This window comes from Mytilus californianus, unplaced genomic scaffold (assembly GCF_021869535.1).
Source record: "Mytilus californianus isolate M0D057914Y unplaced genomic scaffold, xbMytCali1.0.p SCAF_20, whole genome shotgun sequence".
Taxonomy (NCBI): domain Eukaryota; kingdom Metazoa; phylum Mollusca; class Bivalvia; order Mytilida; family Mytilidae; genus Mytilus; species Mytilus californianus.
This window is the reverse complement of record NW_026262669.1, coordinates 11,493,044-11,505,255: the sequence shown is the minus strand read 5'-3', so window position 1 is coordinate 11,505,255 and position 12,212 is coordinate 11,493,044. Positions and strand designations below refer to the sequence as shown.

General features: G+C 33.5%; 1 protein-coding gene across 4 annotated transcripts in view; it reads left to right on the top strand.

The window, feature by feature from the left end:
* Positions 1-11,397, top strand: part of LOC127731788 (GA-binding protein subunit beta-1-like) — a 38,375-nt gene extending 26,978 nt beyond the window's left edge. For 3 of the 4 annotated variants that reach the window (XM_052240626.1, XM_052240625.1, XM_052240628.1), the window contains 2 exons: positions 5,708-5,766; positions 8,639-11,397. In XM_052240626.1, coding sequence (XP_052096586.1) covers positions 5,708-5,766; positions 8,639-8,833 — 254 coding nt within the window. In that variant the 3' untranslated portion in view covers positions 8,834-11,397. The remainder of the gene's footprint in view (positions 1-5,707; positions 5,767-8,638) is intronic. The other variant, XM_052240629.1, reaches the window with a different exon arrangement.
* The last annotated feature ends 815 nt before the right edge of the window (positions 11,398-12,212 follow it).

Genomic DNA, 12,212 nt, shown 5'->3' with positions numbered 1-12,212 from the left:
ACAGTGGACATAATCAAGAAATGCATCAGAAGAAAAAGGTTGATTATTTCATACTGACAGAAGATACAGAAGCATGAGTAGCAAAATCTCATGTACAAAAAATGTATGGAACTTATAATTTGGTAATGCTACATAAAACTCATCAGTGGCACATGAATCAAAACAGTAAGAAAGTCGAATCAAATACAAAGTTGAAAGTTGAAAAACATAAAAAACAGGGTTTAGTTTAATCCATTAGATTTTTTCGTTAAATTGAGATACCGTTTTCCAAAAAGCTTTTCATTAATGATAGAATTTACAATCTTGCCCGCAATCATCATTTAAATGTGTGCAATTTTGGAAGACGTCTAGGATTTTAACATTTTGGGCCATATGACAAATGTATGAATCCTAAATCCAAAGAAAGAACCAATTGACTTTTGTGTGCTTGCACAAATGTATATTTTTGACACTTAAGGTAACACGATACCGAATGACGTTACGCCACGAGTTATCGTTCCTGACGTTATCGAATAACGTTCACACATACAAGCCAATGCAGCAGGTTCTGCAATCACAAAGTGATTAAATAATAAAAAAAATATTTTTGGTAATTCATTATGTGACATTTTTAACGGTAACTTTCCCTAGATGTAGAGTGCTGAGAGTTTTGATGCAATACGTAACGGTTAACTTATTTGACATAGATTGCTTTATCGTTTTCTGGCAATTCTTCTGCTCATTGTTAACCTTTAAAAATGTATTACTTTACTTTTAAATATTGTGTTTCTTTAGTATTTAAGCATCTGCACGATTTATCTTATATATGTTTTTATGCATAACAGACTGAGTTTTAACACTTTATTTTATTCTTGGTTTATTTTTGCAATAAATACTTATTCATGATGCGCGCCGTATCGCCATGAAATTTGGTTTTGAAAGTCGAAATCTAATCTATAGACACTTGGGATGATGTGTGAAAAAACAACTATTAATTCATGTTAAAATGATCGTCAAAAACACCGCTCGGGCAAAATGGAACAGGAAATTTATCGGAATGAGAATACGGATAGAATTAGGCGAAAAAGCACAATGTAAGCAGACTTTGATACTCATACAGAAAATAGTTTGTTAGTATGGAATATAAAAAACGTGGTTTAACTTGCTTATTTTGCCGAATAACTTTCCCTATGTTCCAAGTGTAAACAGTCTCTGAAAATCATTGGTTTATACAGAGTAAATCCGATATAGTTTCGGAAACATTTTAAAAATAAAGTGCTAGCTTTGTAACCCTATAGACCAAGTCTACACAGGGCAGACAGCAACATCGGAATGAGGCCTGAGAAAGTTAACGTAGGCTGAGAAATACATGGGAACTTGATTCGGCAAAAATAAAATAAAAAAAAATCAGGTCCCGTTACAGTCTGATTAAAGCCAGCTCCAAGTATCCACTTGCGTCTATAAACGCAAGTTGATAGTTCGGGCTGGCTCTAGTCAGACTGGTTCAGTTACAATTTTTCTCTCTCGAAATTTACAAGCAAACGACTGACTAATTATTTTTCAAACGGCAGAAAGAGACTGAAATAGCTTGATCTTGAAATCATTTAAATTTTATATTCGTGTTAATTTACGCTTGCATGGGTATTCGGTGGTAGTGTGTTTTTTTTGGTGTGATTTGAGTTGGAAATAATTTACATTTACAAGTTCGGAGACAAAACGACTGAAAGAGAATAAACATAGTTGCCTTTTGAGGCCCTGAGGGACATATTGCTCACATACTAGGCGTCAGGAAAAGCCCGAGGAGTTTCACAGTTTTAAAAGGAGTTTTTAGAACAAGTATAAAAGTATATCTATATACATGTAAAAAAGAAGTGTTTTTATTTCTTTGTGTGGATGAATATACTATATACTAGTATATATATGTACATTGTAATATAAAATGTATGTGTACGAGCTTAAGAAACACGATGAAAAGCGAGACTCGCCGACCTTTTCACTTGTTTCGTAGTGAGTACAAATACATTGAATTTTATATTTCTGACAATGTACATAATTTTTATATTTTGTTTTTATTCTACAATTTACACCCCAAGGATGACTAGGAAATAGAAATATGGTCACTTGGTCTTCTTCCGACCTGCAGTCAGAAAATGCTTCCAAAGTGGGGCGTCCATTTGGCTGTGCGGGATGTATCAAGTTTGCAGCCACGTCCGGTCAGAATGGGGACGTTAAATCCGATGCCTCGTGTAAAGAGAGTTCTACGCTCTCTGAACATTAAGAACCCTTGAAACAACTCTTTGAGAGGTCCGTAGGTGGCCTGTTGCGAAAAAAAATGTCTGTCCCTATCCAATATACCCTCATTTTCCAGTGTCAGTCCAAATTTTCGCGACCATCATCCCAGATGGCCTCTATTACAAAACCTAGCTATTGTATTTATTGTTAACTTGTTCTCGTCCTGAACATGCATGAACTATTTGCCACTGGACGTTAAGCAACCAACAATCAATCCTATAATTTACACCCGTCACTTATAACTTTAATTGTTAAAATTTAAATCATTGCCTCTAATTTTTTCAAAGCAATCGACCGCTTGCTCATTATGGAAGTGGGGTAACATGAGACTTTATTTGTAAAAGGACAAGTACAAATAAAACAAAAAAATATATGGTACATGTTTTTTGTACAAAAGTTGGCTGTTATAATGATAAATGGAGATATGGGATATGCAATTTATAAGATAGCAACATCTGGACATTTAACGACATCAAAACCAAAGACCTCAAGAAAATTGTGACTAATGCTAATTGGACGAGTATCTTTTTATTTCTAATTTGTAGTTTTAGTAAACGTTGGTCCCCTAAATTGGAAAGTATGTGTAGTATAATTATCACAGTCTCTTAGTACATATTTGTTAAGTCTTAAAACTTTTGTTCTTCTTGAGAAAATTCAAACCATAATGAAATAAGGAGATGCGGTAAGATTGCCAATTAATCAACTTTCCACCAAAGACAAAATGACGGAAATGGTAGCTTGCTTACATTGCTACTTCATTTTAGATCTCCAAATTACCATTCCATTATATGAACTGCATATTCAAAAATATGTTTTGTCACCAAAATTCCAATAGAGCACATATCATCATATTGTTTCACCCGTGTCCGTTCGACCGTCAATCCCGCACTTGACATATATACATAGGGTTTATACATACGGCTAATTATTTAGGACTACAGTCTTTTTGCTTCAGGTTTAAATTATTTACCTGGTGTTACTACTCATATTAAAGGTACGCATGTCGTCTGGATTTTCTTTATTTTTTGTTCATGACAGGTTGCTGGATTAGGCATTTTGATAACATATAAAAGGAACGCAGTGTACAGACTCCAGCTTACATCTCCTACATGTGGAATTTCAAGCTGGAACTTTTATATTTCGCGGTTTGCATTACTTATAAAGAATGAATATATGATCTCAAGATTTGTTTTGTAAATAATTTTCCACAAATGACAGACTGTTGAACTTTGTGAAATTTTGCATACAGTTTGCAAGGTTTGTCCGACTTGCTCAACCAACCAACTCACACATTTACACCACGTAGAGTACACTATACTAATGTATGTACCAAGTCAAGAATATGACGGCTGTTTATCATTCTTTCGATGTATTTGAGCTTATGATTTCGTCATTTGATAAGGGACTTTTAAGTTTTGAATTTTTCTTTGAGTTTTGTTATTTTATTTTTTAGAATGTGTATTTTATCAGGATCATTATTTTCCCTCATAATTTTCACAACTAACAGAATGTTTAACCTTTTTTGACTGGTGCATCAAATTTGTCTTTTATAAACAACTGTTTTCCAAATTGTATTGTATCGTCCCGAACATGCATGAACTATTTGCCACTGAACGTTAAACAACCATCAAAAACCAAGCAATTATAAATCTGTTAACTAAATCAAATTTTTAAAGTACTCTATTTCTGCATGGATGCAGCGATGACACCACCATTGTCTTAAATGATGGAGTTAAAAACTCATTAATTCAATGAACCACACGTGAAATTTTTCATGTTATTTTCACGTGAACTTTACAAACATTTGGAGGTATTTTTCATGATTTTAATTAAATTTAGAATAAAGATATTATTTGAATAATCTTATTATAAAAATTTACGTGAATTCAACGTGTACCAAATTCCGTTGATTTATGCATGAACTATTATCATAAGATTCACGTGGAACCAACCAGTTCAAGCAAGTTTCAAGTATATGCTCGTTTGGTGTGAAATTCAGACGAGATTAATGTTAATTCATGTGAGTGAAATTTCCATGTGCAGGACGAAATAAATTTATATCAGTAGAATTTCATATTGCATAACTAGGAAATTTACGAAACCCGACAGGGGAAATGAAAATAAAAAAAACAACATTCAGATCCTGACACATATTTTGTTTTCCATATCTCTGCGTAGGAATAACGTTATACTCTGTATTCAATAACGTCATACGTTTTCGGTCAAATTCTAGGCATATCGATCAACTTTGAAGCCATTTATCTCAAAAACAAGGATGGTGACATATGAGTTTTTTTACGTGTATGGATTCAGTATGCAATCCTGGATATTATGTTAGTTTTTTGTTTTTCTCCGTATATAAGAACATATCCATCCATTGGAAAATCTAAAAAGGAAAGCCGAAAAAAAGCCATTTCTCCTATATACCTATGTAAATTTGTCGCCAAAATTGACGTATTACTATCAAAATACCAAGAAAACAAAAATGGTGACCCCCATTTTTTATTACATATTCCGATGTAATTCGATTCAAAGAACACGTGTGTCAAAAAGTTTGGAAATTAGGAGATATGCCATTCGGTATCGTGTTACCTTAATATGTGGGATTGATAACATTTAGAAGGAATCTATACTACTAAAGGAAGAGACTGATTTCATTGAGCATCAAAACCTCTGAAACCATACAAAGTCGGAAATATTTGTGATATCATGTATAAATCTAGTGTTTTGTTCTTCCTAAATTTGTCTTTGAAACACTTGTTTTTCCACAGAAAATGCCAATTTTTGAGAAAATATCCAAATTTCGGAGACCGTTATCGATCTTTGTCTTATACGCTGTCGTGCATGCTCAATCAACGTAACTGCATGCGAAATCTAACTAATATGTTGTTGATTGAAAATTACGACATTCCAGGCCTGATCCCAATAGTACCTGTTACCTGTTGCATAATCTGTACTTTCCGACTGTCAGGTGCACCAACAAACGGTATATATGGGATCAAAATCACACCTGAACTTTGTCATTATACTGACTAATATCAACTGAAAACAATGGCAATCATATCCCTCAGAGCAATCATGCTCTTTGATTTATTTTTGTAGCCCTTAGTTCTGCACTTTTTGCCCATTGTTCTCTATTCTTAAACCAAATCCATTCCCTGATGAGTTCTTGTCATCTCTTTCGAAAGATTATCTTTTATCCTGTTAACTTGAATAAACTATTCTTATTTGAAACCATTTTTAATTCTAACGCATTGAATATAATTCAAAGTATAAAACAATCCACCATTACTAGTTCTTCCTCCACCAATTAAAAACTGGTTGTCATGATATAGTCAAGAGTGCTGCAAGTGGCATTAAACACCAACAATCAATCAATCATTACTAAATGTAAAGGATATCAATAGATTTAATAACAGTATTTCATCATTGACAGATGAACCCCCAGCCAAAAGGTCAAGGACAGATGTTGAACCTGAAGATAAAGGGGATGGTGTAAGTTAAATAATGGTATATATGTTTATGTTGTCTGTAGTCATAGTAACAAAAAACTAGTGTTAATTATATCTTTATATCAATATTATGAAGAAAATGTCATAATTAAGATATCAGATTGTATTTGAGTAGTTATCATGATTGAACGAAGAGTTATTTCTTTGTTTCACCAACAAACTGGAAGAAACCTTTATAAGTTTGGGTCAAACTAGTCACGGTCAGTTCCATGATGTCAGTGGTAGGTTCAGGTCAAAGTTATTAAGTCTGGGTCAAACTAGTCCACGTCAGTTCCATGATGTCAGTGATAGGTTCAGGTCAAAGTTATTAAGTCTGGGTCAAACTAGTCCAGGTCAGTTCCATGATGTCAGTGATAGGTTCTGGTCAAAGTTATAATGTCTGGGTCAAAATAGTCAAGGTCAGTTCCATGATGTCAGTGATAGGTTCAGGTCAAAGTTATTAAGTCTGGGTCAAACTAGTCAAGGTCAGTTCCCTGATGTCAGTGATAGGTTCAGGTCAAAGTTATTAAGTCTGGGTCAAACTAGTCACGGTCAGTTCCCTGATGTCAGTGATAGGTTCAGGTCAAAGTTATTAAGTCTGGGTCAAACTAGTCAAGGTCAGTTCCATGATGTCAGTGATAGGTTCAGGTCAAAGTTATTAAGTCTGGGTCAAACTAGTCACGGTCAGTTCCATGATGTCAGTGATAGGTTCAGGTCAAAGTTATTAAGTCTCGGTCAAACTAGTCAAGGTCAGTTCCATGATGTCAGTGATAGGTTCAGGTCAAAGTTATTAAGTCTGGGTCAATGTATTTTAATTTGCAAAACCATGACAGGGAATTTTTTAAGAGCTGAGAAGAGAAAAACCCTTTAATTTGTCCCCCATGCATCACACCATGGGATATGGCAATGGTCTCTTGTATGTTTTTGAAAGAAACACATCAATTCTCAAAGACCATTGGACATAAACTTTTCCTACTTGGTAGGATTATTCTTGACCTTGTTATGTTGTAAGTTTTATTTGACTATTTTTACAGGAGTTATTGGACTAATATAATATTTTTTTATGCCCCCATCACGTTGAAGGGGGCGTTAAGTTTTTCCCTTGTCCATCTGTCCGTATGTCAGTACGTCCCAAAATTAGTTTCCGTTCTCTAAGTTTAGTTTCCTTTAACTAAATGTTAATAAACTTAAATACACAATGCTTATTACCACCAAACACAGATCTAGTTTGAATATGGGTGGCATCACTTTTGCCATTCTTGAGTTATGTCCCTTTATAAATGAAAATATTTTCAAATTTGCAGTTTCCACACTCTTAACTTTACTTTACCAAATGTTCTGAAACTTATACACAATGCTTATTACTACCAAACACAGATCAAGTTCGAATATGGAGCGTCACTTTTACCGTTCTCGAGTTATGTCCCTTTGTAAATTGAATAATTGCTGAATTTGCTGTATATTTATAAGCGGGGGCTGGGACACATTCTTCTTTTATTTATTATTGTAACAATGTGAATACAACACCTCTGAGAATTTTATGAGATTAGGACAGAAGTTTTTCTATGACAAAAAGACCAGAGAAAATTTTTGAAAATATTTGTTTTTATTTTTTCCTAATTAACTAATAAATAGACTTAGATTTTAACTTACCTGTTGTCTTCATCTGTCGGCAGTTAACTTTTACAAAAGCTTCTCTGCTGAAACTAATGGGCCAACTGGAACCAAAATTGGCCACAGTCATCACCTAATAAGGTATCTAGTTTAAAAATTGTGTCCGATGATCAAGCCTGCAAACCAACATTGTTGACATGGCTAAAAAATATGGTAGTAAAATGCAAGTTTTATCTGTTGTCTTGAAAACTACTATAGATAGAGAAAATCTGACAGGGGCAGAAATGTCAGAATGATGATTCTTTATACCAACTGTCCATTTTCTTGAAAATTTAGATAACTACTTAAAGGAGTCATTGCCTTCAAATGACGAATTTTACCTTTTTTGTCTCGCATGATGGAGTCATATATATTTAGTGAGACTTAGGTATGCTGTTTCCAACATTGACAGGGTCAACAATTTGATAAAGTTTGTGATAAGGTCAATTCAAGGGGAACCACTGAAGGTAGATCAGTGATATTTGGTATGCAGTTGTATAAGCATTGGCACATCTCATTTCCATGGAGATTATTTGGCCCAACCCCTCAGTTATGGTCTATTGACTTTGAAATTTTTACATAGTTTACATGTTAAAATTTGTGATTAGATCAGTTTATGGAGAAACACTGTGGATTCATTATTATTCGTTGGATACCAATTTTCGTGGGTTTCGTGGGTACAGGTGAACCACGAATTCAAATGTTCAACGAATAACATATTTTCAATAGGCTTTGTATCCAGAGATTGGCAAAATACGAAATCAAATATCAACGAATATGCAAGTTTTCAGCAATCCACGAAAATTGATATCCACGAAATTAAATGAATCCACAGTATGCTAAATCTATGATATTTGGTATGCAGTTGTATAAGCATTGGCACATCTAATTTCAATGGAGATTATTTGGTTTGGCCCCGGCCCTCAGTCATGGTATTTCAACATTGGCATATTACTTTCAAAATTACCAAAAGGAGAGATATATTTCTGTGTCAACAGAAAACAATGATGAGCAATACAGGTTCAACTAAAAAGAGATTTTAGTTATGAATAATATTATAGTCTAAAATGTTTGAGAGTGTCCATTTATGAAGGTGCACATAGATCTAGGTGAGTGACACAGACTCTTTAGAACCTCTAGTTTTCTTATTTCATAAAAAGCTATAGAATATGAAATAAGATGGTGAATTTTAGTTACCATAGTAACATATTTTTATTTTTCAGATAAAATTAGAGACATTAGATAAGGACGATTTAAAGAAACAATTAGAAGAAATGCAGAAACAAGCTGAGGCTTTTAAACAACAGTTAAAGGAGAAGGAAGTAGAGGCGGAGACTTATAAAAAACGTTTAAGTGACATAGGTTTACAACCTGAAGACCAATCACAGGAAGTTTTAGATCAGGCAGCCAATGAATGACTAGATACTGTATAATGGATTTGATTGACCAGTGCTTGCCACGTTTGGCAGGTCTCGTGACATATATATCAGCAAGTCTTTGAATGTTTAGACAAAGTTTAAAGCATTTAAGTGACACAGATGTGTAGCTAAATGAAGCTGGATGTAAATTAAGTAAAATTATGTATTTAATTGTTGATTGACAGATATATGTGATGTAAGAGTCAAAATATTGTCTCTAAGTATAGATGGTTATAAATAGGCCATAGAAATATTGTTTCTTATCTCTGAGTATCATGAGTATAGATGGTTAGTTTTATATGAAAGAACTTGAAATGGATACACTTGTAACCCTGGTGAAATTCTAGGAATTAGCACAATTACACTCCATAAGGTTATATATTTTCTTTAATAATGGTTCTTGCATTTGTCCTTCTTTCTATCTGCCCCTTATACAATTTAAGTAAATTGTGGCAGGAAATTTTCATGAAAGTAGTCAGTAGATTAAGCCCTACCAGTTATCAAATATCAAAATAAAATTGTAAGAATTTAAAATGATATTTGTCAAGCTGTATTTAAGAAAGTGTTTTTTTTTTTATTCTTTTGGATTTTTTAAAAAACTTTCGAAAAAATTGTGAAAAAAGTTTAAAATACATCCTTCTGTAAAAAAATTCAATTTTAATATATGTTAAAAAATATAGGTATGAGCAGAAATTAACACAGGATTTTTTGGACATTTTAAAAATGGAGAATTTGATTAATTACAGCTTTAATTATTATACAAGGTTTAACAAGAGTATAATTTAGGGCTATTCCATTAAAATGAATGTGGGAGGGTAGGAAGGGACTGTCAAAATATCCCTACAACTAAGAACCATTTTTTAGATAATTTTGCATAATGGTAATAGACGCATACTGAAAAAAGACCCATGACCCACATTCAATAATTAAACTTCCCTTCCTACCCTCCCACATACATTTAAATGGAATAGCCCTTAGAGATGAGGCAAATTTTGTAAAAGTAGATATATGATTGAGTGAATTAAATGAATAGTTTTGTATGTTATTTATTATTACCTACTGTGTTCATAACTTTACTGTAATATATATGTTATTGATGATTTAAACCCCTACTCTAAAAGTAGGGCTGTATTACATTCACCATGTCCGTCTGTCCGTCTGGTCGTCCAACAATTATTTCCGTCACATTTCTCGTGTACTATTTTGAACAGTTTGACTTCATATTTCATCAGCAGCTTGACAGTAATAAGTTGTAATGTGTGAATACTTTTCAGATCAACCTATTTCCTGTTTGCCAATACTTTGAACATTTCGGCATTTTGAGCATATTTCCTCTGTGGGAATCGTATCCAGATTTTACTTACCAACTGTTACAAAATTTTCATTACTTGCTAGTCATGGTTTTGGATCTCTTCGTTGTTTCAGATCGTGATACCCAGTGTGTTTAATAAACTTTAAAATTTTCATTACTGTTTCCTTAAAAAAATCATTTAGGGAGAGCTTTATAATTAGTCAGCTGCTTGGCAGTAATGAGTTTTTATATTTAATGTTTTTCAGATCTGTTAGAAACCTTGATTTCCAATACTTTGAATTACGAGTGAGGGTATGCTTAACAGGACAAAACATGCACCTGCTTGTTTATTACGTCAATGAACTTAAGGTGGTACCCAACACCTTGACTAATATTAATTTGGCTCGTTTAATATTCCTAAAATTTTGACAAAATGTTTACTTTGACCCTTTGACAAAAATATAAAAATTTCAAATAATTTGAACCAACCACTTTATCAGAAAAATTTCACTGGTTATATAGCAGTTTGACAAACACTAATTTTGATCATTGAGAAGCTTAATATTTCCTTAACAATACAACGTGATTAAAACGTTTAGCTGATTTTTACAGAGTTATCTCCCTGTAGTGTTAGGTACCACCTTAAAGGATGATGGTTGTTACTTATGTATTCAACAACTTACATTTACAACACCTGGATTTAATCCTAGGCTAAGCATAACCCTTTGCCCAGTTACCCTTGAGATACACTAATAATGTAAAAAATAATGTTAAGAAATTCTTAATAACTTTTCTTGAATTTTATACAAACAGTATACCTTTATCCTGGACTTTTTTAAATAAACATCTGTTCCTCCCTTATAAAGTGTTGTAAGGTTAATGGGCATTCAGGTAACAATGAGTTGCACTCATTCTATAAGATCAATGGATTTTAAAAATTGGAGTGTAAAGTAGTGTACAAACGTGCTCGCTTTAAGCAGTATACACATTCTTGTATTAAGGGTTTATCTGAAATAAAAAGTTTAACATGCATTCGGGGGGATTCAAACATTCCAGTGTCAAGGGTTTGCATATTATTAGTGAAGTAAATGGGTGAAAAATCTACAAATCATTGTATAGAATTTACAATGTCAGACACAAAATGATACAAACTTTGTAAGCTGATGCATATCTCTCACAGTCACTGTCTTTGATGTACTTATGAGCCAAGAAATTTTGTATTTATTCCAATTTGTAAATAAATATTTTATCCAATAAATATTTTTTATATAAATTTTTTTAATGAAGAATATGCCATGCACATTTTTGTTCATGGTATATTTTTTTTAATCTAGATTGATTGATTAGTTGATTGGGTTTAAGCCATTTTTCTCATTTGTTGAGAAAGCCAGAGTACCTGGAGAGAACCACCGACCTTTGGCAGGAAAACTGACAATCCTAGTCAATTAAGATAGGAGTATAACACATCTTCCCAAGCAGGGTTCAAACTTTATAGAACCAACTGGTATCAAATCAGGATAGGTATAACAATCAGGCTTATCAAATCAGAATGGGGATAACAACCAGGCTGATCAAATCAGAATGGGGATAACAACCAGGCTGATCAAATCAGAATAGGGATAATAACCAAGCTGATCAAATCAGAATAGGGATAACAACCAGGCTGATCAAATCAATATGGGGATAACAACCAGGCTGATCAAATCAGAATGGGGATAACAACCAGGCTGATCAAATCAGAATGGGGATAACAACCAGGCTGATCAAATCAGAATGGGGATCACAACCAGGCTGATCAAATCAGAATGGGGATCACAACCAGGCTGATCAAATCAGAATGGGGATAACAATCAGGCTGATCAAATCAGAATGGGGATCACAATCAGTCTGATCAAATAAGAATGGGGATCACAACCAGGCTGATCAAATCAGAATGGGGATAACAACCAGGCTGATCAAATCAGAATGGGGATAACAATCAGGCTGATCAAATAAGAATGGGGATAACAACAAGGCTGATCAAATCAGAATGGGGATCACAACCAGGCTGATCAAATCAGAATGGGGATCACAACCAGGCTGATCAAA